We start from the raw sequence: 14,150 nt of genomic DNA, 5'->3' as shown, positions 1-14,150 counted from the left end.
GGCATTAGGCAGAAGGTAATATGCATAGCCTAGCCATGCTTAGCGAGGGGGCGGGAAAGAGAATTTAGCATGACGAGGAGTGATTTGAGGGTGAAGATGATGGAAAGGAAGAAGGGAGACGGTAAAGCCAGTATATCTACGAGGGTGGTCTGAAAAGTTCTCGGCCTGATGTAGAAAAAGGCGTTTTGGACCTTCAAAATTATTTTTATTTTTCAACATAGTCTCCTCTCAACTCTACACACTTGGTCCATCGATATTCCGGAGCCGGGATTCTGTCCTTAAAGTGACTTTGTGGAAGTCCTGAAAAGTACGCATCCACAGCAGCAATCGCTTCTTCATTTGATGAAAAACGTTGCCCACCAAGAAAGATTTTGAGTTTTGGGAACAGGTGGCAGTCCGACGGGGCCAAGTCAGGAGAATAGGGTGGGTGCTCCAACAATTCGTACTTCGAATCGTGAAATTTAGCCATTGCAAGATGTCCTTTGTGCACCGGTGCATTGTCCTGATGAAAGATGATTTTTTTCTTCTGCAAACCTGGTCTTTCCTCACAAATTTTCTGATTCAATTGAGTCATAAGGTCAGAATAATACCCCCAGTTATGGTTTTAGCCTTTTCAAGATAATCCACAAGCACAATGCCTTTAGCGTCCCAAAAAACAGAGGCCATCAACTTTCCTGCGGAGGAAACTGACTTGGCTTTCTTTGGTGCAGAGGACCCGGCTTCAGTCCACTGCTTTGATTGTTGTTTCGATTCTGGTGTGTAATGGTGAATCCAAGTTTCATCCATTGTAATAAATCTGCGCAAAAAGTCCGCTGGATTTTTGTTATACAGCTCCAAAGCACGCTGTGACATCGTCATGCGGTTGCGTTTTTGCTCAGGAGTAAGGATGCACGGCACCCATCTTTCACAGAGCTTGTTCATATGTAATTCGTTATGCAAAATGTGGCATACACGTTCCACTGAGATGCCAACAGCCTCGGCAATTTCACGCAACTTCACTCTCCTGTCTTCCAAAACCATATCGTGCACACGGTCAATCAATTCAGGAGTTGTTGCACTTTTTGGGCGCCCTTCGCGTGGGTCATCTTCAATGCTCTCTCTCCCCCGTTTGAACTCAGCAGCCCATTTCTTGACTGTGGAGTATGAAGGTGAATCTTGCTTGTAAACTTTAACAAACCTTTGGTGAATTTCATTCCGAGATAAACCTTCTTTTACGAAGAACTTTATCACCGCACGGTACTCAAGCTTCTCCATGCCTTCCGGTGCTTCACACTACACCCATTGTGATCAACTGTCCAAGCCAAACTGCTAATCAGCACTAGATGGCGTTTCATCTGAGACTTGCAGAGACTTGTATGAACGTGCACATGAGTGCTACAAGTTCTCGCTCGCGTGATTCTTATTGAGGCCGAGAACTTTTCAGACCACCCTCGTATATACGACGTTAGGGAGGCATAACCATGTAAAGCTTAGCCATGTATAACAAATAGCAAGGGAGCGGGAAAGCGAAGTGACTGTGAGGAATGATGTGGGGGTGAGGAGCATAGAAAGGAGAAAGGGCGAGCCATGTATGGCGTCACATAGGCCATGTATGACCCTGCCATGTAAGGCGTCACACAGGCAGAACCATTATAGCAGAACCATGTATTGCAATGGGTGGGAAAGGAAAGTGAGCACGAGGACGAGTGATACGAGGGTGAGGAGGACGGAAAGGAGGAAAGGAGAGGTTAAAGCATAGTATATTCATGTATGCCGTAAGGCAGGTGGTATCATGCATAGCCTAGCCATGCATAGCCAGGGCGTGAGAAAGAGTAGTGAGGGTGAAGTAGAGTGATTTGAGGGTGAGGACGATAGAATCGAGAATGCGAGTGGGTAAAGCATAGCACAGCCGTGTATGGCGCTAGGCAGGTAAAACCATGTAACGCGTAGTCATGCATAGCAAGGCGCGGGAAAGGGAAGTGAGGGTGAGGAGTGATGTCAGGTTGAGGAGGATGGCAAAGAGAAGCAGAGGGGGCAAAGCATTGCAGTCATGTATGAAGTTAGGCAGGTAGAACCACGTATAGCATCGCTGTGTACAGCAAGCAGGCGGGATAGAGGCGCGAGGGTTAGGAGGATGGACAGAAGGAAGGGATGGGGAAGGAGACAGAATGAACGGATAGCCATATAGGGCGTTACGCAGGCCAAACCATCCACAGCATAGCCGCGTATGCAAGGAAGTGTGAAAGGGAAGTGATGGCGAATATGAGGGAAGGGAGAAGTGGAGAGGATAACGCATAGCATAGTTATGTATTGCGTTATGCAGGCAGAACCACGTATAGCACAGCCACCTATAGCATAGTCATGTATATCAAGAGGGTGGGAAAGGAAATTCAAGGAAATTCAAGTTAGATAGATAGATAGATAGATAGATAGATAGATAGATAGATAGATAGATAGATAGATAGATAGATAGATAGATAGATAGATAGATAGATAGATAGATAGATAGATAGATAGATAGATAGATAGATAGATAGATAGATAGATACGCTCTAAGTCGCAGAAGTTCGCTAAGAAATTAATAACGTGAAAATCATGTCGCGTACGTCATCAAACCCTTTCCTCCAGATACGTGTGGCACATACCCGTTTACTACGGGCCGCGATGTACGGGTACGCGCCACAGGCGACTGACAGTTTATATCTGCCCAGGAACGCCGGAGCAGACATGGGTAATTTAAAGGCCAGAGCATTAGGAGAAACCAACATCTGCAGTGTTGACCCGACGAATCAATATAATAAAACTTACCATGCCAGCAGCAATCGAACCTAAGCATTCTGCATGGCGGTCAGGTATTCAACCACAGAGCCCCGCCAGGCCTATAAACTGGTTTGGAATAACAGCCTGTGCAGGCGTAATGGCGGTGTAACGTCAACTGTGGTTGTGGCGCTGGCTGTTTAATTTTACAAGAAAGCAATAAACACTAAATGTGTGCTCCTACAATACAGGCGGCATATCAGATTAATGTCTGTGGTTCCAGTGTAGGCTCCGCTTTTATAGCAGTTTAATAAACATTACATTTGTATTCCTATGATTCAGCAAGCTATATTGAAGCATTGTGCGACACCGGAGGTATGCATTACCGAAAGTTACGTATGATATTCACATGATCGCACCATAAAATGCACTTAGTGTCAATAATACTGACGTATGTGCTCTAACGGGAGGGCCGACGTTACGTCGCACCATAAGGTGCCCTTTAAACGCCACTGTTGTCGACGTGCGTGGTAAGCCAACGATGTGCACACTTACAAAACACCTCGATCCACCTCGTAACAATCGGCTGAGTACTCGTTGACTTCTTCGCATGAAACCGATTCCCACAACGTGGAGGATCTGCAGAACATTTTTTTTTGTAAATTCGTTGGAAGCCATACGCCGCAGATCCCGGTTTTCTCGGTTCGGGAAAGTACAGGCGGGTTTTAATGCGGAAGCGCCGACACGACCTAGGCGATGAAGGCCATTTTTCCGAAAAGGTCCGTCTTCGGCACAGACAGGGCACTGCGCGGAAGCCCACAAGTGTCTGCCATTAATTATTACGTAAGACCATATGTCTTAATTATCAGATGCCAAACACGACTCCCTAGAACAGCTCTGCAGGCCATTGACTATATCATAATTCTGCCCTTTTGGACCATGAAGAGGTTGAATATTACCTGCCCTTTTATGGTCCAAGGAGGCAGTACCATTCCGTAATTTTAGCACTATTGCCATTTTAACGTTATATACAGCAATATTACTAAAAGAAGTGGCAAGCAGTTGTGTGACTTGCATTATTTGCTGCGAAAAGGCCCCCGCTGCAATCCTGTGCTGACGGTCTATGCAGTGAAGGCCAGAAGGCCAGGCAAAGTAAAACTTCGTACGATTTTGTAGTTGTTCAGTTAGATTTTTTTTTTTCGCGCTTAACCCTTTGACACGCTATGTACACAATTGTGTGCACCACTTGTTTTTGCTATTTGTATTAACTAGGGGCTAAGAAAGAGCCAGATATATCGAGCTTTGGATTAATTGAACCTCCTGCATAATAAGTTTGTCTTCATTTAACTTCATTATGCATTCTACTGTTCCATATGATCACTTTGCTGACGGCACTACCACGTTTGACGAGTCGTTCGTCGTGCCGCTTCCTGCTAGTTATGTGAAAAGTATAATTTTTTTTTGCTCAAACTGTACATAACCAAAAATGAACTTGCACTATATTTCTAGCCTCAGATTTCATTCTATTTATGCCAAAACATAGCATTAGTGATTTCAAGATAAATAGATATTTAATTACAACTTAATTAAGATTAGTTGCCATAACACACATAAATGAACATATTATGGCATTATTTTTGCTGCAATAGAATATTAAGTGCCTTGAAATAACGTTGTATTGATTGGACACATTTACAGACAGTTCTTCATAGGTGGCGTCTAAAAGGGTTAAAAGAAAAACTACTCTTTTTAAACTTCCTCTACGTCATAACCACAAAGCATACTACGCAACGATGCAAAAGTCATATTTTTACTTGGACCGCTACACTGTGAAAATGAAGCCGCAATATGTGTCAAAACGCTATTTTTCCCAAATTTTTCACAGTATTGTGGCAAGGTTTCTTCTTCTTTCAATCCCGCAGTATTTTTATCACTTACTACAGGTACCTACAAAACCCTAAATGTGAATAATATTTTCGTGAAAAATCGCTGCTCTTTCTCAGAAATGCTAAACATGCAGCATTTTGCGACTTTTCGTCAAGGCCATAAATAATGAAAGTTGAAACAAAATTGAATAAACTATCGTAGTCATGAAACATCAGCGCCTTGAAATTAAGCGAAAAATTGTGTCGTAGTAATGGCTCGAGCCAGTAATTTTATATTAATTGTTATGTACGAAACAGTTTCGCTTCCGTACCCAAAGTTTGAAGCGCCCTCTAGGCAACAAATTTTTTTTCCGAAATATAACGCCTCAAAACTACTTCTGACACTCACACACATACCAGCCCAATTTATTTCAGCAGGATCGTAGATGGTCGAAAATTTACATGGTACACTTCATACCGAGTGACCCGTATATATATATATATATATATATATATATATATATATATATATATATATATATATATATATAACAGACTCGATGCAGTTACGATCTGGACCACTAAGATGGCGCTCGTGCTTCCTTCGGGCCCCATTGCGCCTTTACTTCGAGACATCGGTCTCGACGGGCCTCTGTTATAACATCGCGTTCCTACCTAAAAATGCCGCACCTCACAGGCCGGGAAAGGTCCGATATACGGATTGCACATTCCTACGCGGTGTGTCAAAATGTTTTCTTTACGGGTAGACCTACGCTACCGATGCAAATCTGTTTCTGATATTAAAGGTGCTTCAAAGAGTGCACGTTTTGTCGCAGATCTTTACTACATGGACGAAGCTGACACAAACGGCGAAGAGGAGAATAAGCAGTCGGACGATAATGAGAGCAGGGATAACGCAACGCCAAAGGAGTCTGAAGCGGAAAGTGAAGTAAACCTCGCCGAAATGCAGTAGTCATACGGTGCAATAAAGTGGTCTCTCACACTGTTATCGCTTTTCTTCTCCTAATTCTTGGCCATCCGTCATATATAGAAAACATTCCTGCTGTTTTCACCATACAAATGATTTTTAGGCCTTACGGACTGCCAAAAAGCGCTTGTTAAGCAGGTAATGGTGTTATCTGTGAAGACTGATTACTCGTTTTCGATCACTGTAAAAATTTTGATTGAAAAAATTGAAATTTTCTCGAAGCTCTGTCAGAAAATTTCCGCCATACTATATTTTCTGTTTCTGCTTTTTCTTTCAGTTCGCAGGTTCTTTCTGTTAACAGTCAACAGAGAATTTCGATGGAATTGACTGAAAGTATCTGTTAACTGATGTTTTCCATTTTTAGTTCTTTCTGTCATTTCGCACGTATTTCAGTTCGCATTTTAGAGATTCTTCCGAAATTGACAGAAAATTTGTTACACTATGATTTCTCTTTTTCCTTCTGCTTTCATTTCACAAGCTTTTCTGTTTCCAACTAATAGAACATACATGTGAAGTTCAATTTTCTGTGTTTCGTTGTCTGTTACCTCACTGACTTTCTGTCCTCCAAACAGAAAAAATATGTGAAGCTCTATTTCCCTTCATTACATACGCCTTTTTTTTCCGCATCATCATTTAGTGACTGACTATAAGTCAGAACACTACAACTACTGCGACGTTTGAACACAATGAAGTATATCTCTCTTTTTACGCGACTACTACAAGTGGCAATTAGGACTCAAACAAATAGTTAAAAATAGATATGTAATTTTATCACGACGAGTATTTTTCTATTGTCTTTCAGCATTACAAAACTAAGTGAAATTATAGATGGATGAGCAAACAAAAAATACTACGTAATACAGCGTTTACTCAGGTGTAGAGGAAAAGCATGCAAAATATTAAGTAATCACAAGTATACAGGAGCACAATGATTTATTCTAAAATCTCAATACATTACAATGAATCAAGACAGGAAGTAGTAGTACCTGTGCAATAAAGACAACCAGTCACTAAACATGAATGGCAAACAACCGCACAACGAGAGATCCTTGCACAAATTGTGCCGTGCTCGAAGTGGTACAATATGAAGCAGTGAGATACCAGCAATACCTCATAAGAAATAAAACTGGTGGCTTGCACTATCAAAGTAGGACCATACAGCAACCAATAGATGCCCCCTATTTAGTATGTACAATAGTGAGATTACAATTAATTTTAGTAATTAAAATAGTAATACCACTGGTAAATCACGAAACTACAATGGAAAGTATACGCATAAGGAAAATTGGGCATGCAAGCAAATTGTGCCTTGCTTGACTCAGTTTGATGAAACAGCTCGAAACAGGACGAACAAGAACGAGCACGCAATAACACTTATGCTGGCTTTTGACTGTTTATTATTTAGTGTGGTGTCGCGTACAAGTACGCACACTAACCGCCAACATGAAACTAAAAAGAACAATCAGGATGACTGACGCAAACTGGTGATCTTGATAGCGCTTGCGATGGCACCCTCTTACACCTATCGCCTACACGTGCAATATTTATTACCCCGATAATCACCCGAACCGACTTGTTTTTGCGGCTGTTGATATAACTGTCCAAACAAATGTCCCTATGGCTAGGAACGGCTCTGTCACGTTGATTACATCCTAAATATATGGAAGCAGCGTTCCTGGTTGGCCACATTAGCATACGAGCCGAACACCATTCTGCCTGGACCAAATCCCGCGGTAGTCCAGGACATCTCCAAGACGCATTCAAAAGCTTCAGCATTTACTTTTTCTATCGCGCGGTGTTTTTTTTTTTATTTCACTTTTGTTCGTTCGTTCGTTTTCAGCAAGTATGAACGTGGGCATGAGCGATCAGTACGCTCACGGTAGCCTTCAATAAGCCGATCAGTACTACACTCACAACGACACCAACACATCGAAAGATCCATGTCACCGTAGTATGACAGGTATGTAATGCTGACGAGGCAGATCGATGGCTCAGCCAAACCCGTGCCAATGAGGCAATGAGTGGAATAGCCATGCCCATGCATGCTTTTAGGGAATATTGGCGCTTACAAATGCGTTTCGGTATCTTTGTATTAGTTAGCCCTGATCACCGAATGATAACTGATTATTTCTGATGACCAACTGTTTACTGCACAGGATCCACCAGTATACTGGTGCTGGGGCATAACCTTCTACTACGAGGCAGATGTACCTGTGAGCTGCATTTTAGAATTTTTATTTGCTTATCTCAAGCGAGTCTAGGCTGAATTCGTAGGCAAATTCGGTATTCCACTCATATCGCTTTTGAATGGGCTCCTCAAAGCGGTCGTTTGACTTCTGAACACATGGCCAGACTTAGGATCACTACATTTTGACTTTTTTGATGACTTCGGTATATTTAGCAAGTATGTAGCAGTTAGCCTAGCAACAAGTCATCATCATCATCATCAGCCCGTTTACGCCCACTGCAGGGCAAAGGCCTCTCCCATGTTCCGCCAATCAACCCGGTCATGTGCTTTCTGCTGCCACGTTATACCTACAAACTTCTTAATCTCTCTACCCACCTAATTTTCTGTCTCCTCCTCACGCGTTTGCCATCTCTTGGAATCCACTCAGTTACCCTTAATGACCACCGGTTATCCTGCCGACCTGCTACGTGCCCGGCCCATATGCATTTCTTCTTGATTTCAACTATGATATCCTTAACCCCCGTTTGTTCCCTCACCCACTCTGCTCTCTTCCTGTCTCTTAAGTTTACACCTATCATTTTCTTTTCCATCGCTCGCTGCGTCGTCCTCAATTTAAATTGAACCCTCTTTGTAAGTCTCCAGGTTTCTGCTCCGTAGGTAAGTACCGGTAAGATGCAGCTGTTATATACCTTCCTCTTGAGGAATAGTGGCAGACTACCATTCATGATTTGATAATGCTTGCCGAATGAGCCCCATCCCCTCCTTATTCTTCTTATTATTCACTTTCATGGTTCGGCTCCGCGGTTACTACCTGTCCTAGGTAGACAAACTCGTTTACAACTTCCAGTGTCTCGCCCCCTATCGCAAAGTGCTGTTCTCTCCCATGATTGTTCCTCATTACTGTAGTTTTATCCATATTAATTTTCAGACCTACTCTTCTACTTTCCGTATCCAGTTCAGTAATCATGAGTTGTAATTCGTCTCCCGCGTTACTCATCAATGGAATGTCATCAGCGAATCGCAGGTTACTGAGATACTCTCCATTAACTCTTGTCCCTAATTCTTCCCAATCTAGGGTTTTGAAAACCTCCTGTAAACACGCGTTGAATAGCATTGCAGAGATCGTCTCTCCCTGCCGTACGCTTTTCTTTATTGGGATTTTGTCGCCTTCTTTATGGAGGACTGTAGCGGCTGTGGATCCGCTGTACATTTCTTCTATTATGTTTGTATAGGCTTCGTCGATGCCCTGATTCCGCAGTTCCTGTATAACTGCTGATGTCTCCACCGAATCAAATGCCTTCTCGTAGTCTATAAAAGCTATGTATAGAGGTTGGGTGTATTCCCCGCATTTCTCTATCACCTGATTGATAGTATCACCTGATTGAATACCTTCTACAGAAAACGAGTTACTCGTAAGTGGACGTGGAGGAGTCCTAATGGCGAAATTATAAATGAAATAGACTTCATAATGTGTGTCCACCCGGGCATTGTACAGGATGTGGAAGTAGTTAACAAGATTCGATGCAGTTACCATGGAATGGTAAGATCTAGAACTCAACTAGACTTGAGCAAGGAACGGCCGAAACTGATACGCAAGAAGCCGATTAATGAATTGAGGAAACCGACCTTAGCGTTGACGCAGTGAATGATAATCTGACTAGTGTCATTAAGGAGTGTGCAGTGGAAGTCGGGGGTACAGTCGTTAGACAGGACACTGGTAAGCTATCCCAAGAGACGAAAAACCGCATTAAGAAACGTGAAGCCATGAAACCCTCAAATGCAACAGACAAAATAGAGCTGGCGGAGCTTTCGAAGTTAATCAATAGGCGTAAAGTAGCCGACATAAGAAAGTATAATATGGAGGGAATTGACCAGGCTCTAAAGAGCGGAAGAAGCCTCAAAGCTATGAAGACAAAACTGTGCATAGGCAAAAATCAGATGTATGCGTTAAGGGACAAGGAAGGCAAGGTCACAACCAATAGGGATAGAATAGTTGAGGTAGCGGAAGAGTTCTACAGAGATCTGTACAGCAGCCGAGACAGTAAGGATGATAACGTAAGAAGCAGTAATAGCCCAGAGGGACCTTACATCCCACCAGTATTGACAGGAGAAGTAAAGAAAGCCCCAAAGGAAATGCAAAGAGGCAAAGCCGCTGGTGAGGATCAGATAACATCAGACCTGTTGAAAGACGGTGGAGAGATTATGTTAGAAATACTAACTGGCCACCCTGTATGCGAACTGTCTCTCGACGGGGAGGATACCAGAATCTTGGAAGAATGCCAACATAATCCTGATCCATAGGAAAGGGGACGTCAAGGGCCTGAAAAATTACAGGCCCGTCAGCTTACTGTCTGTTGTCTACAAGCTATTTACAAAAGTAATTGCTAACAGAATTAATAAGACATTAGAGTTCAATCAACCAAAGGACCAGGCAGGATTTCGTGCAGGCTTCTCAACACTAGACCATATTCATACTAGCAACAAGTACTTGCAAAAATTACCTAAAAAGTACACAAAAATTTTACATTTCACTTTTTTCAGTTGAAATAATCAGCAAATGACACACTAATGACGGCTGGAAATCTCGTTTGCTAGAGCACACAACGATGAATCATTTAGACACATATTTATAGCACCCAGTCGCAATTTCGGTTTTAGAGAGCGCTCAGTGAGGTGGGGTATAGCGTTGCTTGTAAACACAGCTGGCCACATGAACACACAAAGCAGCAACGCACTCACAATGCATGCCACAGAGTGTGCCTGCGCATCAGCACCGCGTTGACAACTGCTGGTTAGAGCGCACATAGGGATCATGACAGCCTGCACAAACACATGATGTAGATGGCTGTTGGTTTACATACAGGCCAAAGTGATTTCACAGTGTTCCATCTTGCGCCGAGTTTTTTTATATAGACTTGCCCTTAAGGCACATAGACTTGCCCTAAAAGGCATAATATTTGTTGTGTATATTTGTGTTAAATGTGCGCCGTTAGGCCGGTGTTGTGTATGAAGTGAAGAAGTGTCTTGTGGAATGTGTTGTCATGTACGGTGATTCCACGTAAGATCGAACAATCGGTGGCTGGTCGACCTCTCAAATTTATTTCAAAATTTTATATATTATTGCCTGATGAGTGGAAAAAAGAGATCCGCAATTTGTTTTGCCGCCAAAAATTTTTCGAAGCACAGGAAATCAATAATGACGAAGAGGTGGAGTGGAGCGCTCATCCGCTCTGCTGTTTTGGCCAACTTTCGTTATGAATTGCACAAAATATATTAAAGTTAGGTAGCTGAAATTTTTTTAACTAAATATATGCATGTTTTTGCTTCTGCACAGGTATTTTTAGTTTTGATGTGTAGTGTAGATGTTTTTATAAAAAACCTCAAAATTGGCCCAGGAAACGTTATTTTCTTTATTTTGAAGGTCTTTATCTCGAAAAATCCTTGTAGCAGACCGACAAATATTACGCATTACGTTCTTCGCATATTTATATAGCTTTTCAGTAAAGAGATATGATCGGGCTAAGTTAAAGAAAACACCGGACAATGAAAACTTCTGACGACAATTAAAAAAAAACCCATTTTTTATATTTCTTAAACTTTGTCCACTTATTCTCCTCCACATCAGCTTTCATAATCATAGAAAACATGTTGCACAATGTCGTTGCACTAATAGTTACGACCCCTCCAATGAGACCCTTAGGCAAGGATTGGCAATTCCGACTTCTTGCCCAGCAAGTGTATAAAATGCAGGCAGGATTGAATTGCTTTTTATTAAAAGGCAAGCAGGTACCGAAAAAGGTGTCGCCGGCACTGAAGATGGTAATTTTGAAATTATTCGGTCACTGCAGCGGCCACGAGCGCTGGGCTACCGAGCAGGTGCGCGTGCACCCGAGATACTCGTTTTAAGAGACGGCGCAGTGAGAGCTCGTTTTCGCGTCCTCAGACCTATTGAGTTCGAAACAGCAACGCCTCTCCGGTGACTTGAACGCACGTGCACTGGAGCTTCGCTATTCTATCCGCCCTCTGTTCGCATCGCAGCTAGGCGCTGATAACAAGGCAGAGATTGACTCTATAAGGGAGCTATGAGCGCTCGCTTCATGCATGCTGCTGCCAGAGAAACTGCGCTGCGCCAATTGCGATCAGTGGAAAGCATTAACGTGGCGCTCCAGTGGCAAAGCAAAATATGGAATGTCAAAGGAAAGAAAAGCAAAACTATCGGTAACCGGATGCGCTTGCCTATCTTAGATGTCGGCAGCAGACGGCCTGAACTAGCCGCGCGTTCAGAGCGCTGTTCATACTTCATTCGGCGCGGATAGCTCTTGTGCTTTGCTCTTACTCTACTCCTCCTGTGCGTCTCATGGCGAGAAAGTATTCGCCTCGAGGCCCACCACTGGAAATGCCGGCGCCACCGTCGGCGTGACGTGTTTGGCAGGATCACGTAGTCTCAGCGGCCGCGTCGGCTGCTTGTGGCGCACTGCCGCGTGCTTTGAAAACGAGTTTCAAGTCCCACATGCGCTGTGGTCGGTTCAAATTCGGAAGTTTTCTCTCATTTTCTGCTCAACTGAAACCATTGTAATAGAGTGGCTGCGTCCGTAGGCGACGAACATGGGGCTCTACCGCTCGGTGCCGCAGTGACGCGCTTACGAAAAGGAGCCCAGTGTCAGCCTGCACTGGTAACCGCGGGACAAGAAACAGCGTGAAGCATGGGTTGTAAAGCTAAGAACCGGCAAGTAGCCACCCGCTACGAGTCTTGTGTGCAACAAGCACTTCCGCGACGAAGACTTTTGTTACTGCGTCGGCCCTGCGATGTTCGGTGAGTAGCAGACAGCGCGCACTGAGACGATGGCTCGCGCACGCTTCCCGCCGGCAAATGATGCTTATCTGCCACAGGATGGTAAAAGCGCTACCTTCTACCACGTGTGATGCCATCTCAGAACCCTCCAATGCGACCTCTTGATTGTCGGCCCCGTGCTCAGCGTCCACAAAATCGGCTGCAGATGCGCAACTCATTGTTTAGATACGTTGAATTAAAAAACGCACAGGGTCCCTTATGCATTCGTTAAAGATGACTAGAAGGCGAAAGCCATCTTCTTCTTGTCAGTCGATGTACTGATTCTCCCGCGCCCCCCTCCAAAAGCGTTCTGCGCCTAACGCGGTTTTGCACGGCCTCCGTGACCGATCACGGAGGCAATGCCAAGCGACCATGACGTGTGAATACGTCATGTGACGTCACATTGTGTGACGTCATAATAACGCTATATATTTTGGCGATCTGTGGCGTCATGATGACATCATATGGTGACATCGTCACGTGACGATTATTTTTTGCATCACTCGTGTTGACGCCGCCGACGCGGGACGCCGACGGGCAACCTTCTCAGTTGATGAGGCATGCATTGCTTCATAAGCTACATAAATTTTGCATTGCCTCCGTGATCGGCCCACCGGCCAACCCCATGTATTTTCTTGGAGCGTCATTTATTTACGTGGGAAATATGCCACCCTGTTGGTGTTAGACACGACACTGCTGCCAAAATTGCTGGGGTACACGCCAAATAATTACTATCCTGTTTTGCGGCTACTGGTTGCTGCAATACCTTCTATTTTATTCACCGCTATTTCAAGTTTATGTGGGTCCTAGTTCACAGCCGACGTTTGCAGAACAAGTCCGGCATCAGAGTATCGGAATCGGTCTGCCGGATATGCCGTCGCACTCTCGCTATGTGCAGCGCATCTTCTGATAGAGCACGCTGGCATGCAGTTTCGCCCCGTTTGGCCGCAGCTCGCTTGCTCCGTATTACTTTTGGGGCACCTGTACGAATGGTTCGTGCCGTTAACCGCCGTGGCGGCAAAAGCGCACAACCCATTTGAGGATGTGCGCGACATTTTTACACTTTCGGCATACTCTCATCAACCTTGAAGCAAAACGGCAGGACATCTTGAATGCATTTCACTGGAACTAGGCATAAATCTGAAGATGTGATGAGAGTTCCTGCTGCACAGACGTCCGCGTCCAACTGGTTTCCAAATGAAGTGGCATTCTTCGCTTAGATACCTGCCAGCTCCAGATTTCATCCTTACTGTGGAAAGACCATATTGCTCCGTTCCCGCAAGGTAAAAGATAATTTTAGCTAGCATGAAAATCTGGTCCCTAATATCGAGGGTGTTCAACGCTTCATGCACCTGATCCCACTGCAAATTAGTTCTGCGGAATCCCGCAAGGTGGCGGAAGGGTTGAGAAAGGTAAAATGACAACCACCCGTTTGTGCCACGAAAGCTCAAGAAAATCTATCGTTGGTCCCGGGATAGAACCCCGCACCAACGCTTTTCCGTGGCGGTCGCTCTACCAATTATACTAACCAGGAAGCTAGTA

At 44.0% G+C, this 14,150-nt stretch overlaps 1 protein-coding gene across 2 annotated transcripts in view; it reads left to right on the top strand.

Moving 5' to 3' along the window:
- Nucleotides 1–5,610, top strand: part of LOC125756354 (actinia tenebrosa protease inhibitors-like) — a 99,766-nt gene extending 94,156 nt beyond the window's left edge. For both annotated transcript variants that reach the window (XM_049410979.1, XM_049410978.1), the window contains one exon: nt 5,438–5,610. In XM_049410979.1, the coding sequence (XP_049266936.1) occupies nt 5,438–5,574 (137 nt within the window). In that variant the 3' untranslated portion in view covers nt 5,575–5,610. The remainder of the gene's footprint in view (nt 1–5,437) is intronic.
- Nucleotides 5,611–14,150: the final 8,540 nt, after the last annotated feature.

The sequence above is a fragment of the Rhipicephalus sanguineus genome, chromosome 11 (assembly GCF_013339695.2).
Source record: "Rhipicephalus sanguineus isolate Rsan-2018 chromosome 11, BIME_Rsan_1.4, whole genome shotgun sequence".
NCBI classification, from domain to species: Eukaryota; Metazoa; Arthropoda; class Arachnida; order Ixodida; family Ixodidae; genus Rhipicephalus; species Rhipicephalus sanguineus.
This window is presented reverse-complemented; position numbering and strand designations above follow the sequence as displayed.